This window comes from Pogona vitticeps, chromosome 2 (genome assembly GCF_051106095.1).
Source record: "Pogona vitticeps strain Pit_001003342236 chromosome 2, PviZW2.1, whole genome shotgun sequence".
NCBI classification, from domain to species: domain Eukaryota; kingdom Metazoa; phylum Chordata; class Lepidosauria; order Squamata; family Agamidae; genus Pogona; species Pogona vitticeps.
In genome coordinates this window covers 7,201,414-7,219,942 of record NC_135784.1, presented here as the reverse complement: position 1 = coordinate 7,219,942, position 18,529 = coordinate 7,201,414, and the positions used below count along the sequence as shown (strand labels likewise).

Genomic DNA, 18,529 nt, shown 5'->3' with positions numbered 1-18,529 from the left:
TCAAGGTTCACTCAGCCTTCCATCCTGAGGTTAGTAAATTGAGTTTCCAGGTTGCTGGGAGAAAAGAAACAGCTTGTCATTGCCACCCACCGTGGCCTAGATGAAGGAGGATGCTAAGCAGGGATAAGGGGGCTTGGCTTCTTGCTTTCCTGGGGTGCAGCCGGGGGGGGGGGGGAATGGACGGAAACTGGCACCGTGGAGAAAGGACCAGGAAAGGAGGAAAGAAATGAAGAAAATGCATCTGATTCGTCTCATGAGCCCCAAGAATCAGCATCTCCTGTAAGCAGCCGGGACTGAGTGTGCAAAGTGTGGGTGACACCTTCTCAAGTTGTCACAGGTACCGTTGTGGTGACTAAAGTGTAGCAAAGCCAGTCCCTAGTCACAAACAGGGATAAACATTTCCAGCTGGGGAGGAGCCTAGAGGGGGAAACTCACCCTAAAAGGAGGAAACGATAAGTGTGTATGGCCCTGTAGCCTTGGACCAATGCCCTAACCCACCCAAGAGGCTATGTTGGAGCAGGACACGACAGACTTGGGTTCAAATCCTAAGCCTAGGAAACCCATTTGGAAATGGTCATGGAAAACCACTCCTTGAACCTCTTCCCCAAAAAATCTTGTTAGGGTTGTCGTAGGTCTGAAGTGACTTTGGAGCACACCACAATGGGAAGGAAACCATCATTCTCCCAGACTCCTGGTGTCTTTTCACCCTTTCCACCGGTTCCACCTACAGTATTGTTAGAAGCCTTTCTCCAGCTGAGTTCTCTTGAGTTGTTCGTCATACACAAGGCAAGGACTGGGCTTTAACATGCCAGTTTACGTAAAGCTTTATTTAGTTAGGTAGTTGGAAAATTAGTAATCCTAGCAGGCCTCTTTTCTCACATTAAGGGGACCCCAGGTAGCTCACAATGTTAACACCAGTAATAGTCAAAGCACCAAAAAAAATGGCAAATTAGAAAGAATTAAATGACAATAACATTAAGTTATTTTTAAAAAACACCCAACTAAAATGTTGAAACAAACATCTAAGGGGATGCCCGGAGTGCCCGCTGAACAGTGAGTCTAGATGGGGGCCATTCCTATCTGACGTCCCTCTTGTTGTTGCTGTGAGGCTGGAGCTCTGCAAGGCAAAAAAAGGGGAGGCAGATTTGCTTCGACACCCCCATCCCACAAAAACAGAAGGGGAAAAAGCAGGGAACTTTCTCAGTCCAAGAATAGTCAAGGGCAGTTCTCTCTCAACTGGTACAGGAGGGGATGAGGTCTTCTGCCTTGGGCAGGAGGTTGGCCAAGATGACCTCTAAGGTCCCTTCCAACCCTATGATGATGATTCTATGAACACATGCAGAAAACAAACATTAAACACTCTCATCACCCATCACTCCCAGATAGCTCCTCTCTGATCTCAAGAGGGGAGAGGAGGACTATTGTGGGATTGATCGGGACGGCCACTGGAGGAACACTATAGCAGTATCCCTTCCGAATAGCCACTGCCTTTGATAGAAGTCTACACTGATTGGCCACATTAAAACCACCTGCCTAATATGTGGGTGCCCGTCATGCTGCCAAAACAGCCCTGACGCGTGGGGCATGGGACTCCACAAAGACCTCTGAACGTGTCCTGTGGCACTGAGACATTTGCACATTCCTTTGAATCCTGCAAGTCGTGAGGGGGGTCCGATTGGGTGCCCCAGCACATCCCATGGATGCTCAATCAGACTGAGATCTGGAGAGCTTAGAGGCCAAGGCAACGCCTTGAACTCATTGTCACGTTCCTCAAAACCACACCTGAAGCATTTTTTTGCAGTGTGGCATGGTGCACAAACCTGTTGGAAGGGGTCACAGCTTTCCAGGAACACCATAGCCATGAAGGTGTGTGTGTGGCCTCCAACACTCTCTAGGCAGGTGCTATGTGTCAAGGTAACATCCACATGAACAGTGGGACCCCAGGTTTCGTGAACTGAACAGGTGCCATTGCAATGATATAATCAATGCCATTCTCTTCACCTGTCGGTGGAGTTAACCATGTGGCTGATCCGTGTCTTTCTCTGCCTGTGTCTGCCCCACAAATCCATGCACCCTCTTAACCTGGACATATCTGGAGGAGCAGGGGTGGGGTTGCATTGAATGAGTGAGCTTTGGTTCCTGACACAGAAAGGAGAAAAGGTACGAAGATCCTCATGAGGCTGAATATAGGGGAAGGGAAAGAAAAAAAAACTTGAATGCTATTTTGAGTGTCCTACATTTAGAAGGGAACATCAATTATGAGTGTTCTTCTGTTTCAACAAGTGGCTTCTGATGCAGCAAGATCCGGTGAGTGAAGGACCTCTGCAGCTCCTATTCTTTAATAGTCCTGCTCAAGGTTCTTTTCTTGAGTCACTCTCACTCATGTTCTGTCCTCCTCTTATCCTACAGCCTTCCCCTTTCCACTATTCTCTCCCTGCCAAGAGCTTTCCCTTCTGGGTGGCAGAATCTTCTCTTCCGAAAGGATGACAGAAGGGAGGAAGTCTAAAAAGAGAAGGGGAAGTGGATTTTGGGGGTCAAGGGAAAACATTAGCAAAGTAGAGCAAAATAAGGAGAGAATAAAGAGAAAGTTCTGCCAAAGTTACATGTCTCAAAGTTCACTGTGTTTTGGATGGAAGTGATGAACTGAAGTCATGAACTATATTCTCTTAAACAGCAGTGTTTGTGCTATCCCCCCCCCCCAACAGACTAATGTTAAATCTCTTAATCTGTTAATATATCATTTACCAGTATTTGCCTAGTACTCTAATCTCTTAAGGGACGTGGTGGTGGTGCAGGTTAAACCGCAGAAGCCTCTGTGCTGCAAGGTCGGAAGAGACCAGCAGTCATAAGATCGAATCCACGCAACTGAGGGAGCGCCCGTCGCTTGTCCCAGCTCCTGCCAACCTAGCAGTCGAAAGCATGTAAATACGAGTAGATAAATAGGTACCACCACAGTGGGAAGGTAATGGCATTCCGTGTCTAGTTGCGCTGGCCACATTACCATGGAAACTGTCTTTGGACAAACACTGGCTCTACAACTTGGGAGATAGGGATGAGCACTGCTCCCTAGAGTCGGACACGACTGGACTAAATGTCAAGGGGAACCTTCACCTTACCTAATCTCTTAACTTTTGAGTTCAGATGTGCTTAACAGAGCTATTTACTAAACCTTGTGCCACTAATCTCGCTTAAAAAGCTCGCTGGTCTCAGGGTCAATGGGAAAACTGTGGTGAAAATTCATAAGATCAAGAGAAGAAAAACACTGAAAGAGAAAAGAATTTCTCTTTGTATGACAGAGTTAGGTAGTGTGTTCCATGCTCCTTCTTAGAGAAAGTTGCTGCTGGTAGACAGCCCTTTCAGAGTACCTAACAACCAGCGCAGGCGGAAATAAGAGGTCAGAAAATCAAAAGGACAGAACAAGCCACTCCTGGCTCTTCTCCCCCCCCCATCCTGTTCTGATCGTTTCAACTCAACAGGTGCTAAGAGGAGATGCTGGGAGGACCCCAGGCCAACTGGACTTCTGTTTCTCAACTGTACCTCCATTTTGTTCTCCAGATGCCATCCTGTGAGGGGCAGATGTGCATGCTAGCTTCCTATGGTTCACATAAGACATGTCACCCATGGTTTGGGGCTATAGGTAAAGAATAGGGGGTCTGCTGAGATGGATAAATTGCAGTCCCAGCAAAGTCAAGAAGGAGAATGTGTTTGGAAACTCCCGGATGTCACTCTTGAACCTTCCTTACGTTCTAAATAAGGACTCACATCCCCACACCTCCTCCATCTAGCTCAGTCTTGGGCTCATGTCCAGACAGACCTCTGGGTGGTTCATCAATTTTACATCAGCCATTCTCCGTATCCTCGCTACCAAATCCTAATTTCTGGTTTCTCCTTATAGTGGCGGTATGCGATTCATGCATTTACTTCTCAAAACCTCACTGTGCAGCTAGGCTTGTGCAGCTTGGAGGAATGGAAGAGACAGTGACAAGAACAATGGGACAAAATCATTCTCTGCCTGCAAAAAAACAACAACAACAACTTGGGGAGTTGTGAAAGTTGCTGTCAAATTGGCACAAGAAGGGAAAGTCACATCCGTGGACATAGTCGAGTATTTGGTTGTGGGGTTCGTCCCATAATCAAATTGCACAGTTGTTTGCAAAAGTGGTTGTCCAGTGAATGTGAATATGGAACTGTTTGGGCATAACCTGGTTGAATTTTACACTAGAACAATTTCAACTGATTTATCAGCCACTTAAAGACAACGACTCCAGCCACAGGAGCTCATTCTCTGGAAAAATAGATCTTCACACAGGTTTTCTATTTCTTCCTTTCCCTTCAAAATTCATTCTGTCAATAAAATCCTGTATCAGAAAAAGGCAGCTCATCAACGAAATATCTAGTTCTGCTATCTAGAACAGCATTTTTCTCTTCCCTTGAAAGAGGAAAGGGAATGGAATTTTCTTCTACTGAACATCTACCCATGCCCCATACATCTATTCATATTTTCTCTAATGCCTTTCCTATGATGTCTAATACATTTTCTCCCTTAAATGAATGCCTTCATTCATTCCACATCCTAAAATCTTAGCACTTCCCTTGTGATGCAGTGCTTAAACTGCAGTACTGCAGCCAAAACTCTGTTCACAACCTGGGCTCAATCCCAGGTAGCTGGCTTGAGGTTCATTCAGCCTTCCAGCCTTCCAAGATCATTAAACTGAATACCCAGCTCACTGGGGGTGCAATGTGTAAGCTTGCATAATTAAATTGGAAACCACCCAAAGAGTGCTTTAAGTGCTAAGTAGCACACTTGGCTTTTGCTTCTCTCTATATGTTACTCCTTTGAAATTTAATAATTTAATAAGGTTTCTGTTAGTATTGTAGCTTTTTCTGCATTCCATTTAGCTTGTGTGGTTTCACCCCGGGGTCTGCTTTTCATCCACGCACTTCATAGTTTCTCCCTACTGTGAGTTGGCTTCCTCACTACTCTGTACATCTATATTAATACGGTCTCTCTCTCTCTCTCTCTCTCTGTGTATAAGTTCCTGGATGACTACAAAGAGCACAACTGTTCCCACATTTTTATGGCTTCTCTTGTGAGAATTGTTTGGTGTGAACATAAATATGTACTATGATTGAAGGCTTTCCAATATATCAAATATTCATCCATTTCTCCCCAGTGTGAGTTCTTGATATGACTTAAGGCATCTGATGTTAAAGGAAACCTCTTCTCTCATTTCACACATTTGTATGGTTTCTCCCTTGTGTGTGTTCTTTGATGCCTATTGAGGTTACTGCATTGATTGAAACTCCTTCCACATTCAATGCATTTATAGGGTTTCTCCCCTGTGTGAGTTCTTTGATGTCTACTGAGAGTACTGCTGTCACTAAAGCTCTTTCCACATTCCATACATTTATAGGGTTTCTCCCCAGTGTGAGTTCTTTGGTGTAAGATAAGGTTACCGCTATGATGGAAGCTCTTCCCACATTCCAAGCAATTGAATGCTTTTTCTTCTTTATCAGCTCTGTGGGTTCTGTGATGTCTGGTAAGGCTACTGTTCTCACTGAAGGTCTTTCCACATTCCATGCATGCATACGGTTTCTCCCCTGTGTGAGTTCTTTGATGGGAACTAAAACTACTACTGTGGGTGAAGCTCTTTCCACATTCCATGCATTCATAGGGTTTCTCTCCAGTGTGAGTTCTATAATGCGAACTAAGGCTACTGCTGTGACTGAAGCTCTTCCCACATGCCAGGCATTCATATGGTTTTTCCCCTGTATGAGTTCTTTGATGCGTACTGAGGTGACTGCTGTGACTGAAGCTCCTTTCACATTCCAGGCATTTATAGGGTTTCTCTCCTGTGTGAGTCCTTTGATGTGAACTTAGGTGGTTGCTGCGACCAAATCGCTTCCCACATTCCATGCATTCATACGGTTTCTCTCCCGTATGAGTTCTTTGATGCAAAGTCAAGTTAGAGTTGTGTCTAAAACTCCATCCACATTCCAAGCACTTGTATGGTTTCTCCCCAGTGTGAGTTCTTTGATGTGATTGTTTCTCCCCTCTCAGGAACTTTTCACGTGAAAGACGATTACTGTTCATAATGATGCTCCTTCCATGTTCCATACATTGGTTTGATTTTTCTTTTGGCTGGACTTTGTTGTTTGTCTTCAGTGTGGAAGGGATGGTCCCACTCAAATTGGCCTTCTCAGCCACACTAGACGCTGTTCCAAGACCTCTCTTCACATTACCATCGTCTCTTGAGACTTGAAGGATGCCTACACGTTGTTTGTTCAATGTATTTCTACCAAAGGGACGGTTTTTCTGTCCTTTTTCTTTTCTTCTGCCTCTCAGGATTTCACAGGAGGACTCTGTAAAGTTGCAGATGCCTTTTTTCCTGTTGTTGGTTGGCTTCCACTCTGCCTTTCCCTCCCTTTTCGGTTCTCTTCAGTGAAAGAACAAGTGACTTCTGTAATATTCTGTTGTCCTGTTTCAACCTATTTGAGGGGAGAAAAAAAGGAGGAATGAAGAGAACATCATTGGGAATCACTGTTAGGCATTTGTTTTCTTTACAACTGTCATGAGAAATGGAGGAACCCCACGGCTGCACCAAGACCAGCAGGAGGGAAAGAATCCGGGACATCATTCATTTTTGTTTGGTTGGAGGCGTGATCAGATTTCTATCTCAATCCACGACCCCCTCCAAAAGATGATTGGAAGAATCCACTAGGGCAGTGATGGTGAACCTTTTTGGGCCCGAGTGCCCAAACTGGAAAAAAAACCCAGCGGAAGTGGTGGTGGTGGAAGTAGGAATCCCGGGCATGTAGGTGCCTCGAGACACCATTCCAGATCCGCTGCCAGTGCCAGCTGCTCCGGATCCTAGCCCGCCGCCTGTCAGGGTGCCAGCACCATGGCTGCAACATCCTCCTGAGGTTTGGTTAGGGGGGAAGTAGCGATCCATTGACTTATGGATCTTGTGCCTGCAGAGAGGGCTCTGCACGCCAGCTGTGGCCTGTGTGCCATAGGTTTGCCATCGCTGCACTAGGGGAATCCGGCATCTGATCCGTTACATGGCATCAAGGAAGTAATGATCGAAATTACATTCTTGTCTTCTGGATTTAGAAACAGGCCCCTCTGCTGGGATTCTGTGTGGTGTAGGAACACAACTGGGGCCCTAAAATCGGGAAGAGAGAGTAGGTCAACACGGTTTAAAAAAATTCAGTGAAGTCAACCAGGTTTAAAGAATCTGCCTGAAATAACCTCTAGAAGGGTCATTTGATATCACCAATAAAAGCGTTTATAAATGAGGACTTTATTCCCTTTACTCACCTTTTCATTGAAGGAACTTCTGAAGCAAGAGGCTCATGTTCCAGTTTTAAGAGGGTACAGTATTCAATAAATAAAGAAGGATTACCGGCCATCCATAATCCAATCTGCAGAGATAGAATTTTGATCAGCTTATGTAAATAATAATAATGCAAATTTACTTTTTAAATCTTTTATAAAGCTACTTGTTACATAGCCAGACTAGTCATGGCTAAATTTTGGAAGCATCCTCAAGGGGTTTCAGCTACAGTTTGATACAGTGAAACAGGACAGATGGTACTAGAGAAAAAAACAAATTAAAGAAGAAATTCCAGGCAGTCAAAGAAAGAAAATTTCCCCCATATTTAATTATTGAGATGGGGCAACCTTGCATAGGTTTTAGAAATAGAAATGTTAATATCCATTGCTGGGAACTCTTAAACATGATTTTGGGCAACATGAGCCATGTGGAAATTTTAATCATATATTCGGATCGTATTATTCTTAATATGCTCAGCGTATATTCTGATGATATTATAGACTTCTGTTTCTGGGTAAAGAGAGTGAAGTGGAAGAAGGGAATAAGTAATGTGAAGTACTTTTGTATGACAAAGTGCGAGAATATTTATATTGGAAATCACCAGATAGGCAATATCAAAATCAGATTGATTATATTCTCTGCAGCCAAAAATGGAGAAGCTCTATACAGTCAGCAAAAACAAGACCTGGAGCTGATTGTGGCTCTGATCATCAGCTTCTCGTAGCAAAATTCAAGATTAGAGAGTAGGAAAAATCACTGGGCTACTCAGGTATAATCTAAACCAAATTCCTTACGAATACACAGTGGAAGTGAAGAACAGATTTAAGGAACTAGATTTGGTGGACAGAGTGCTGGAAGAACTTTGGATAGAGGCTCGTAACATTGTACAGGAGGCAGCAACAAAAACCATCCTAAAGAAAAGGAAATGCAAGAAAGCAAAGTGGCTGTCCAACGAGGCCTTACAAATAGCAGAGAGGAGAAGGGAAACAAAATGCAGGGGAGATAGGGAAAGTTACAGAAACTTGAATGCAGACTTCCAAAGAATAGCAAGGAGAGACAAGAGGGCCTTCTTAAATGAACAATGCAAAGAAATAGAGGAAGATAACAGAAAAGGAAAGACCAGAGATCTGTTCAGGAAAATTGGACATATTAGAGGAACATTTTGCGCAAAGATGAACATGATAAAAGACAAAAATGGGAGGGACCTAACAGAAGCAGAAGACATCAAGAAGGGGTGGCAGGAATACACAGAGGAATTATATCAGAAAGATTTAGATATCCCGGACAACCCAGATAGTGTGGTTGGTGGCCTTGAGCCAGACATCCTGGAGAGTGAAGTCAAGTGGGCCTTATAAAGCTTGTCTAACAACAAGGCCTGTGGAGGTGGTGGCATTCCAGTCGAACTATTTATAATCTTAAAAGATGACGCTGTTAAGGTGCTACATTCAATATGCCCGCAAGTTTGGAAAACTCAACAGTGGCCAGAGGACTGGAAAAGATTAGTCTACATTCCAATCCCAAAGAAGGGCAGTGCCAAAGAATACTCCAACTACCGTACAATTGCACTCATTTCACACACTAGTAAGGTTATGCTCAAAATCCTACAAGGTAGGCTTCAGCAGTATGTGGACCGAGAACTCCCAGAAGTACAAGCTGGATTCCGAAGGGGCAGAGGAACTAGAGACCAAATTGCTAACATGCGATGGATTATGGAGAAAGCTAGAGAGTTCCAGAAAAATATCTACTTCTGCTTCATTGACTATGCAAAAGCCTTTGACTGTGTGGACCACAGCAAACTGTGGCAAGAACTAACATATCAATTCTAAAAGAAATCAACCCTGAGTGCTCACTGGTAGGACAGATCCTGAAGCTGAGACTCCAGTACTTTGGCCATCTCATGAGAAGAGAAGACTCCCTGGAAAAGACCTTGATGTTGGGAAGGTGTGAAGGCAAAAGGAGAAGAGGACGACAAAGGATGAGATGGTTGGATAGTGTCATCAAAACAACCAATATGAATTTGACACAACTACGGGAGGCAGTGGAAGAAAGGAGGGCCTGGCATGCTCTGGTCCACGGGATCACGAAGAGTCGGACATGACTAAACGATGACGACTATATATATACGGCTTTTTTATATATACAGTGGTGCCTCGCTTAACGGGCACCCCGTTTAATGATGAATCCGCATACCGATGAAGATTTTGCGATCGCTTTTGCGATTGCATTGCGATGTTCTCTATGGGGAAAAAACACTTTGCGATTTTTCCCCACACCTTCCCCCAGCTGACCAGTGGGGGCAGGTGTTCCCGGCCCTCCTCCTGGCAGCAGCAGAGGCAACGGGGGTGAGGGGGTGGCTGGGGAGAGCCAGGAGGCAAGGCAAGGCCCGGGTTTTCCGGCAGCCCTCTTCCCAGCAGCGGTGGCAGGGACGGGGGTGAGGGGTGTGTCTCCACAGGGGTGGGTGGGAGGTCTGCCTTTGCGGCCCGGTGGCGGTGGCGAGTGGGGTGGGGGAGAGCCAGGAGGAAGAGCAAACCCCGGCTGCTCTCCTCCCGGCATCTGCAGCGGCGACGGGGGTGGGGGTGCTCTCCTCCCGAGCCCTCGCTCGCCCACCGCCCAAGGACTTCCAGTGTCTCCCAGGCTGGCTGGCGAGCAAGCACACGCTGGGTGGATGGCCCGCCCCAGGTGGCTGCCTCCGAGCGGTCGCGCGGCCGCTGCCTAAGGACGCCTGGTGTCTCGCTGGCTGGCTGGCTGGCGAGCGAGCGCACGCCGGGTGGATGGCCCGCCCCTTCCCGCCCCGGGCGGCTGCCTCCGAGCCCTCACTCGCCCGCTGCCTAAGGACACCTGGTGTCTCCCGGGCTGGCTAGCTGGCCGGCGGTGCTTTGCCATGATCGGTTCCCTGCTTGGGGAACTGATCATGGCAAAGCAATGCTTTTTTAACAGCTGATCGGCGGTTTCAAAATGGCCACCCGCTGTTTTCTGGACGGATTCCTCGCTTAAGAGGCACCAAAAATGGCTGCCCCTATGGAGGATCTTCGCTCAACGGTGAGTTTTTGCCCCATAGGAACGCATTCCTATGGGGTTTTTTGTTCCGTTTAGCGATGTTTCCGGAGGCACCACTGTATATATGTGTGTGTGTGTGTATAAGTCAGAACTGACTTACAGGGCTTTCAATGATATTTAAGGAATTCCACATGTGTTCTGACCAATTATCTTCAATGAGCTAAATTAAGTCAAAAAACTTGGAGTGAATTTGTAATAACTTTAGGTTTATTAAATACAGACTTTAGTATTTCAGTTGTTGTTGTTTAGTCGTGTCTGACTCTTCGTGACCCCATGGACCAGAGCACGTCAGGCCCTCCTGTCTTCCACTGCCTCTCGGAGTTGGGTCAAATTCAGTATTTCAGTAGCAAAGGTCAAAATATAGCCTTTGAGTGAAAAATGAAAGAAGATTGTTTGTATTACAAACACTGTATTGGACACTGTCATCAAAACAACCAATATGAATTTGACCCAACTCCGGGAGGCAGTGGAAGACAGGAAGGCCTGGCGTGCTCTGGTCCATGGGGTCACGAAGAGTCGGACATGACTTAACGACTAAACAACAAGAAGAAGGTCTTTCCACAGCCTTGGAAGAGGAAGGGGGACAAAGAGGCAGAACGCCTCTTTCCACCCCCCACCCTCACCCCTTGCATGAACCAAGGGATCTCTTTGAATGGGAACCAGAATCATAAGGGCGGGGTGAGGGGGGTGTCCTTGTGCCTTCATGCTCCCAAGACATGGATAAAAATCTCTTCCTCAGGCCTAGGATAGAAAAATCATAAATGCAGGTCCCCAAAGGGTCACGGCAGACATCTGCCAAGGTGGGTTAGGAAGCCCTTGAGTCTTCAGGTCCTTTTTATTTTACTACAACTCCCATTCTTCCCAACCCTCTCCCATATGGCTAAGGCTTCCAGGAACCAAAATTCAAAACATCTGGAGGGCCAGGCAGTCGCTCTTTCCACTCCAGTATAAAACAGGATGCCTGTGTGAACCACAGGCTGCTCCATCTCTCTCTCTCTCTGTGTGTGTGTGTGTGTGTGTGTGTGTGTGTGAGAGAGAGAGAGAGAGAGACAGAGACAGAGACAGAGAGAGGCCTGCAGGAAATCCCTGGATTCAGCCGCTTTCCAGGACGAATCCCTCTGATCATCCCAGTGGTTTCCAACTTTGTGTCCCCAGATGCTCTTCGACAAAAATGCTTGGAAGCCTTCGCCACAAGCAGTGCTATCCAGGAGTTTTCAGAGCTGTCATTCAAAAACATCTGGTGATGCAAGATTGGAAATACAAACCACTTTGGCTTCTTTTTAAAAAACAAAACAAAACTAGAACCAACCACGTACGTAAAGCTGTCTCAAGTAGGCTAACTCCTTTATTTTATTTATTTATTCAATTTATACCCCGCCTATCTGGTCAATTACGACCACTCTAGGCGGCTTACAACACACAGAATAAACAAGTATATATATATATAAAACATAACATATAACATAGGGCTCTCCATGTCTCCCCATTTTCACATGGACCTTGATATCTGGCCAAGCGCCTCCTCCCAGTTAGGTCTGCCCATCCTATAAAACCGTCGCAGGCAGGGCGGCTGAGAGTTCTGACCCCGAGAGAGGCCCGGAAAACAACCACTAGAAACCGGGCCTTCTCGGCGGGAGCGCCACAGTTATGGAACTCTCTTCTACCCAAAGTCCATCCGGCCCCTTCACAAACCTGCTTAAAACCTGGCTATTTAGACAGGTCTTCCCTGAACAAACAACACTCTGATACAATAGTGCCCAATAAGACAACCACCTCCATGTTTTTATTTTCTTCTATGCTTTTAATTGTATTTATTGTATTATAATTTTATCCTCACTTCACTTTATTTTTTTCATTTTCACCCCTATGTATTAATGTCGCTATTTGCTATTTTGTTACTCGATTGTTTTCTTGCTTTTTGTTCTAAACTACCCAGAGTGGCCTTTATTGCTACGTGCAAACCTATCTCATCCACCTTACAGGAATCTTTATGGGAAATATGTGAAGAGTTATTTGTCCTTGCAAACCTCCCCAGTGAGCTTCTGTGGTGAAGCCGGAATTTGAACCCATGTCTCCCGATTCCTAGCCTGACACTCCATCCGCTACACCACGCTGCCTTTCCCTTTTACCAAACAGGCTTTTGGGATACTCATGGTGTGGAGAGAACCTGAGGGAGAACAGCCTCACCATCAGGGCAGGAAAGAAAGAGGAGCCATAGAGTTCAAAGGGGGCAGACAAGCCATTCCTGATATTTCCCCAACTGGCCTTTCGGTTCTTCTTTCGGCAGGAGAGGGGCCAAGAGGCGATGCTTGGAGGACGCCAGGCCAACAAGGGAGCTGCATTTTGAAAAACTTGCCCTGGTTTTGGCACCCCTCGCACCCACAGTCTGGTTCCGATATGTGGATGACACCTTTGCAATTTGGAATCACGATGAGGAAAAATTGGAAGAATTTCTCAACCATCTCAACATCCATCCAAATATACAATTCACCATGGAAAAAGAAACAGAGGGACAGCTCCCGTTCTTAGATGTCATGGTCCTACGCAAAACTGACCTCCGACTGGGACACAAGGTCTACAGAAAACCCACTCAAACAGACCGGCACCTATACAAAAACTCCAACCACCACCCACAGCAAAAAAGAGGCATAATCAAAACACTGGTAGACCAGGCAAATCGGAACTGTGAAGCTCAATTTCTCAGCACTGAACTCAATCATCTGAACTGGGCCCTACAGGCAAATGGCTACTCCAAAAATGAAATCACAAGAGCCATCAAACCTAGAAAACAACACCGAACTGAAGAAGAAAAACAGCCACCCACAAATAAAGTATTTCTGCTCAACAAAACTTGGCTCCCAGCTATCACACATACTACGTGCAAAAGGTCAACAAACTCTACCCACCCACAAGGACAGGGGATCACTACACACAAAAGACCAGCTAATGACACCCATCAACCACAGGAACAGCTAATCTCTTCCCCTTAGCATAATACACCCACAACAATACACACTAATCACCCATCTACAGGAAAAGACAAAAGCCTATCTCACAGCCATAAATACTGAACTCCCAAGCCAACTACACCAGAGTACAGGTGGCTGTCCTCTGAAGATGCCGGCTACAGAGACTGGCGAAACGTCAGAAAGAACAACCTTCAGAACACGGCCAAAGAGCCCAAAAAACCCAGAACAACCAAGGGAGCTGGGCTCGATGAAGCTTGGGGTCTCCTCCAGCTCAACAATTCTGTGATTCAACCACTCTGCTTAAGAAGAACACCTCTGAACCTTCTAATATATACCAATATCTGTAGCTGTCTTGTATCTCTCTCTCTCTCTCTCTCTCTCTCTCTCTCTCTCTCTCTCTCTCTCTCACACACACACACACACACACACACACACACACACACACACATACTATCTTGAATCTTTGTGGGCTGTTTGGGGAAAAGCCAATTCTAGGACAAAAAAAGGAGCACGCTTTCAGATGGAAACCTTTTACCTGCCACTGGGCCTGCCAAACAGTAGGTGCCAATGCGTTAAGGTCATTAGAAGCCTGCTGCTTGACAGGGGAGTGTTCTTCGTTGGCATCCAAAGCAGGCCATGCGTCTCTTTCCGCCTCTCAGAAGTTGGGATCCTCAACACATCGAAAATCTGGTGGGCCACCAGCCTTCACCTCCCTCCAGCTTGGGAGGCACCAGCCAACCCAGCCGACGAGACCCACAGCAGAGTGGAAGAGGCGATGCCTGGAGGACGTTCTGAGGACTCTCTTGCCAGTGGTGATCTGAGGGGGACACAAGTTGAGACTCCGGAGACTCTCTCTGTAAAAACAAACCAAAAAAAAAAAAAAAAAAAACAAACAAAAGGATTACATGTGAGAATATCCTACAGGCTTACCTTTGATGCGAATCTCTTCAGGAATTACAAAAATTGTGCTTGACGGGAGTTGCCTTAGATCACAACAGGAAGAAGATGGCTGCCCTGACGGCAAAGATGAGTGACCTGCCATCAAACCACCCAAACTTCTGAAAATAAAGGCTGAAGATGCCAAAGCTGAATGGCCATTTAACCACGGTCCCATGACAGAAAGCAGCACAGCAAATGGGGAACCACAGGCGGGAATCCGTCCAGTGCAGTTTCCCCAGTGCTGAGATGCCTCGGCTTCCTCTCGAAATCTATTTCCTAAACCATCTTATAATAATAATAATAATAATAATAATTTATTGTCATTGTAAGTATATACACATACAACGAAATTCACAGACACCCAGAGACCAGACACATGCACACACATAAAATTCCCAAACACTCCCCACCCACTAAAAGTCCCCCACTAAAAATACAAACATCTACACCGCAGGCCAAGTTACACAGTCCAACTAATTATTCACTACTGGTGGTCTTTAAGCTGATTATTAATTGCAATTATAGCTCTGGGATAAAAACTATTGAGAAAACGTGTGGTCCGAGTCTTAATTGTTCTATATCTTCTGCCAGATGGTAACAGTTCAAAAAAGTTATAAGCAGGATGGGAAGAGTCTCTCAGGATGCTATGTGATTTCCTTAGACAGCGGGATGTGAAGATGTCATCCAGGGTTGGTAGCTGGAGCCCGATGATATTCTGGGCAATTTTAATGGTTCTCTGTAGAGCTTTTTTGTCCGCTACAGAGCTACTCCCAAACCATGCCAGAATGCCATAGGTTAGGACACTCTCAATGGTGCTACGATAGTATGACAGAAGCAAATGCTGAGATAAATTTAACTTGCCGAGCATTCTCAGGAAATACAGCCTCTTCTGTGCCTTCTTCATTAGCATGTTGGCATTTATAGTCCATGAGAGGTCCTCTGAGATGTAAGTACCCAGAAATTTAAAACTACCAACTCTCTCCACTTCCTCACCGTTTATGTACAGTGGTAAATGTACATATCTCTTCCTCCTAAAATCAATTATGAGTTCTTTAGTTTTTTTGATGTTAAGTGTGAGATGATTTTCTTTACACCAAAGTATCAACCTTTGTACTTCCTTTCTATAAGCAGACTCATTGTTCTTATTTATGAGCCCCACCACTGTCGTATCATCCGCAAATTTAATAATTGCATTGGTGTTATACAGTGGGGTGCAATCATGTGTGTACAGGGAATAGAGGAAGGGACTTAGCACGCAGCCCTGGGGAGCTCCTGTACTTAGTATCAGGGTAGAAGAATGGTGAGATCCCATCCTTACTGACTGTGGCCTATCTGTCAGAAAATCCTTTATCCACATGCATATCTCCTGAGGTAATCCCAGGTTGATCATTTTAAAAAACAACCTATTTGGTAGAATGGTATTAAAAGCAGAGCTATAATCCACAAACAACAGCCTCGCATAAGTTCCCTGATGTTCTAAGTGGCTCAATACAGTATGGAGTACAATGGACACAGCATCATCAGTAGATCTATTTTTCCTGTATGCAAATTGCCATGGGTCCAAAGAAGGTGGAAGACTAGCCTTAATGTAATCCAGCACCAATCTCTCAAAACATTTCATAACAACAGATGTTAAAGCTACTGGTCTGTAATCATTGAGAGATACCACAGCTGACTGCTTGGGGACTGGCACTATAATAGATGTCTTCAGGCAAGTGGGGACTGAACACTGCAACAAGGATAGATTGAAAATATCCGTAAAAACTCCAGCTAATTCTGCAGCACAGCCCCTAATAACTCGTCCCATGATTCCATCTGGTCCAGCTGCCTTTCGAACATTAATATTCTGGAAAGCGCGTCTCACATCTGAAATCTGCAGTACTAGTGGTTGTCTGTTGATGGTAGATTCTAGTGATGTATTATAGACAGTAGGTGCTGGAATAATGGTTGTTCCTGTTTCCACCTCAAAACGGCTGAAAAATTGATTTAACTGCTCAGCCAAAAAATCACTGCTGCTACACAGACTGTTTTTGTTACTCTGACCAGTGATTTGTCTTAGGCCGTGCCACACTCGGCGAGTGTCAGAACTTTCAAGGTGTTGTTCAATTCTCTGGCTGTACATAGCTTTGGCATCCTTAATGCCCCTTTTCAGTTTAGCTCTAGCCTCTCTGTACTGTAGTTCATCACCAGAATGAAAAGCAGCATTTCTGGCTTTTAATAAAAGGCGCACTTCTCTATTTAGCCAAGGCTTGTTATTAGAAAACACTCGTACTTGTCTGGTAGTAGTAACAACATTGATGCAGCTTTTGATATAAAACAGTACTGTCGAGGCATAAGTATCAACATTGTCCTCCTCAAACAGTGCCCAATCAGTGCTCCTAAAGCAATCTTGAAGTTGCTCAGATGCATCCACTGGCCACACTTGTATTTCTCTAATTGATGGTCTGATTCTTTTAACAAGAGGTCTGTATGATGGAATCAAAAAAAGAGATATATGATCTGACTGTCCCAAGCTAGGCAATGGCTTCGTCTTATATCCATGTATGATGTTACTATATACCTGATCCAAGGTATTTTCCCCTCTAGTGGGACAGTCCACATACTGATAAAAGTTAGGGAGGACGGTCTTTAAATTGGCTTGATTGAAATCACCTGCTACCACCAGCACTCCATCTGGGTAGGCCTGCTGCTGTTTGCTGATAGCAGTTAACAAACAACTCAAAGCTGTGGTTGTGTTAGCATCAGGAGGTATATATACTGCTGTTATTATAATAACATTAAACTCACGAGGCAGGTAAAAGGGGCGGCATTTCACTGCCAAATACTCCAAATCAGGAGAACAGTGAATGTCCAGTATTTTAACATCTGTGCTCCAATTATCGTTTGTGTAAACACAAACCCCTCCACCTCTGCTCTTCCCAGATTCAACAGATCTGTCTGCTCGATGTACTCTGCGTCCTTGTAGTTCAATTACCTCCCCTGGGATGGAAGAGTCAAGCCATGTCTCTGTAAAGATCATAACGCAACAGTCTCGAATATTTTTCTGTAGGGAGATAGTAAGTTCCAGCTCCTCAATCTTGTTGGGTAGAGATCTAACATTTGAGACAAAAAGACTTGGCAATGCAGGCTTGTGAGGATTTTTGCCTAACCTCACTCGTAGACCGGCCCTGCAACCTCTTTTCTGCTTGCGTTTTCTCCGTGCTCTTTTCTTCCTGACAGGGAGAGCAGGGGGAGTAACCCCCGGATATGCAGGCCGTCTTAAAAGCTCAGCTGGGATGTTGTAAGTTGAGACCGTCGATTCAAAGTTGTAACCTTCTCTGCCAATAGATAATAATTCTTGTCGACTGTAAATTACTTGTGCCTGAGCATGTAGAGTCCGTAATAAGGGCCGATCTCTGGAATGCCTAGCCGCTGCAAGTGCTTGCGCCGCCATCTTGACCAACTGTCAATATTGCGTATTGTGTTAAGACTCGACTTTCTAACTGGTTTCCTGCTCCAGAGAACAGGCCAGTTTGAAAGGCTCCCCGGGAACATCACCCTCCCTGCGGGGAGGAGGTCCCCCCCTTGGCTGTCCAAGGAGACCCACCTGCCAAAGCCTCTTCCCTCAAGCCTGGTTTCAGAGCAGAGAGCATTAAAAGATGGGGAGTGGGGGGGGCAGGTCCTCCGTCTGACCTGCGTCAGCCCTGATTCCCCACCCCTTTGAGCCTGGCAGGGTCTCCTCAAGAGGAGGAAGAAAGGGGTGGCTTTAAAGACCATCTTTGAATGGCAGGGAGAGGAGGAAAGCCCCTTCACACACACACTTGGGGGTGCTCCAGAGGTTGGGGGGAGTAAAATAAAAACAATGAAATATACATAGGTCCCAAGGACCCCCCCCCCCAAGGGCCTCTCTTTCCCCCCTGCCAAGAAGAGAGGATGATGATGATAATGGGGGGGAGGGGGAGGACAGACGTCCCTTAGCCAGACCCCTTCCCTCCCTCTTCTTGCCCATCCCAGGCTCTTTCAAGGGCTCCCCACCCGCCAACCCGCCCCCAAGTCCCTCCTAGCGCCCCCCCCCCACTTCCCCCACACCGACCCCCCCCCCAAATCCTAACCAGGAGCCCCTTTTACTTCCTCCCCACCTTGGAGGCTTCCCACCTTCTAAAGAGCCTCCATCAGCGGAAGAAGAAATGTATTTCCGCCTGTGTGTGGGAGGACGCTCTAGGATCCACTTCCTCTCCACGGCTCATT

The 18,529-nt window shown here is 45.8% G+C and overlaps 1 protein-coding gene across 5 annotated transcripts; it reads right to left on the bottom strand.

Annotated features, from left to right (window-relative positions):
- Window positions 1-806: 806 nt before the first annotated feature.
- On the bottom strand, window positions 807-18,529 carry LOC144587272 (uncharacterized). 5 transcript variants are annotated; one of them, XM_078387332.1, is made up of 5 exons: window positions 18,421-18,442; window positions 13,899-14,217; window positions 7,322-7,425; window positions 7,094-7,166; window positions 807-6,489 (listed from the first exon to the last, which is right to left on the bottom strand). In XM_078387332.1, exon 5 carries the CDS (start codon window positions 6,116-6,118, stop codon window positions 5,228-5,230), a length of 891 nt encoding a protein of 296 aa, XP_078243458.1. In that variant the 5' UTR covers window positions 6,119-6,489; window positions 7,094-7,166; window positions 7,322-7,425; window positions 13,899-14,217; window positions 18,421-18,442; the 3' UTR covers window positions 807-5,227. The 5 variants fall into 5 exon arrangements, with proteins under 5 accessions (XP_078243458.1, XP_078243457.1, XP_078243456.1 ...); XM_078387331.1 differs by lacking the exon at window positions 7,094-7,166 and having other exon boundaries at window positions 18,437-18,527; XM_078387330.1 differs by lacking the exon at window positions 7,094-7,166 and having other exon boundaries at window positions 18,421-18,481.

Excerpts from the sequence above, each read along its gene's own strand:
- LOC144587272 (XM_078387334.1), bottom strand. The coding sequence starts at position 6,118 with ATGGAACATGGAAGGAGCATCATTATGAACAGTAATCGTCTTTCACGT.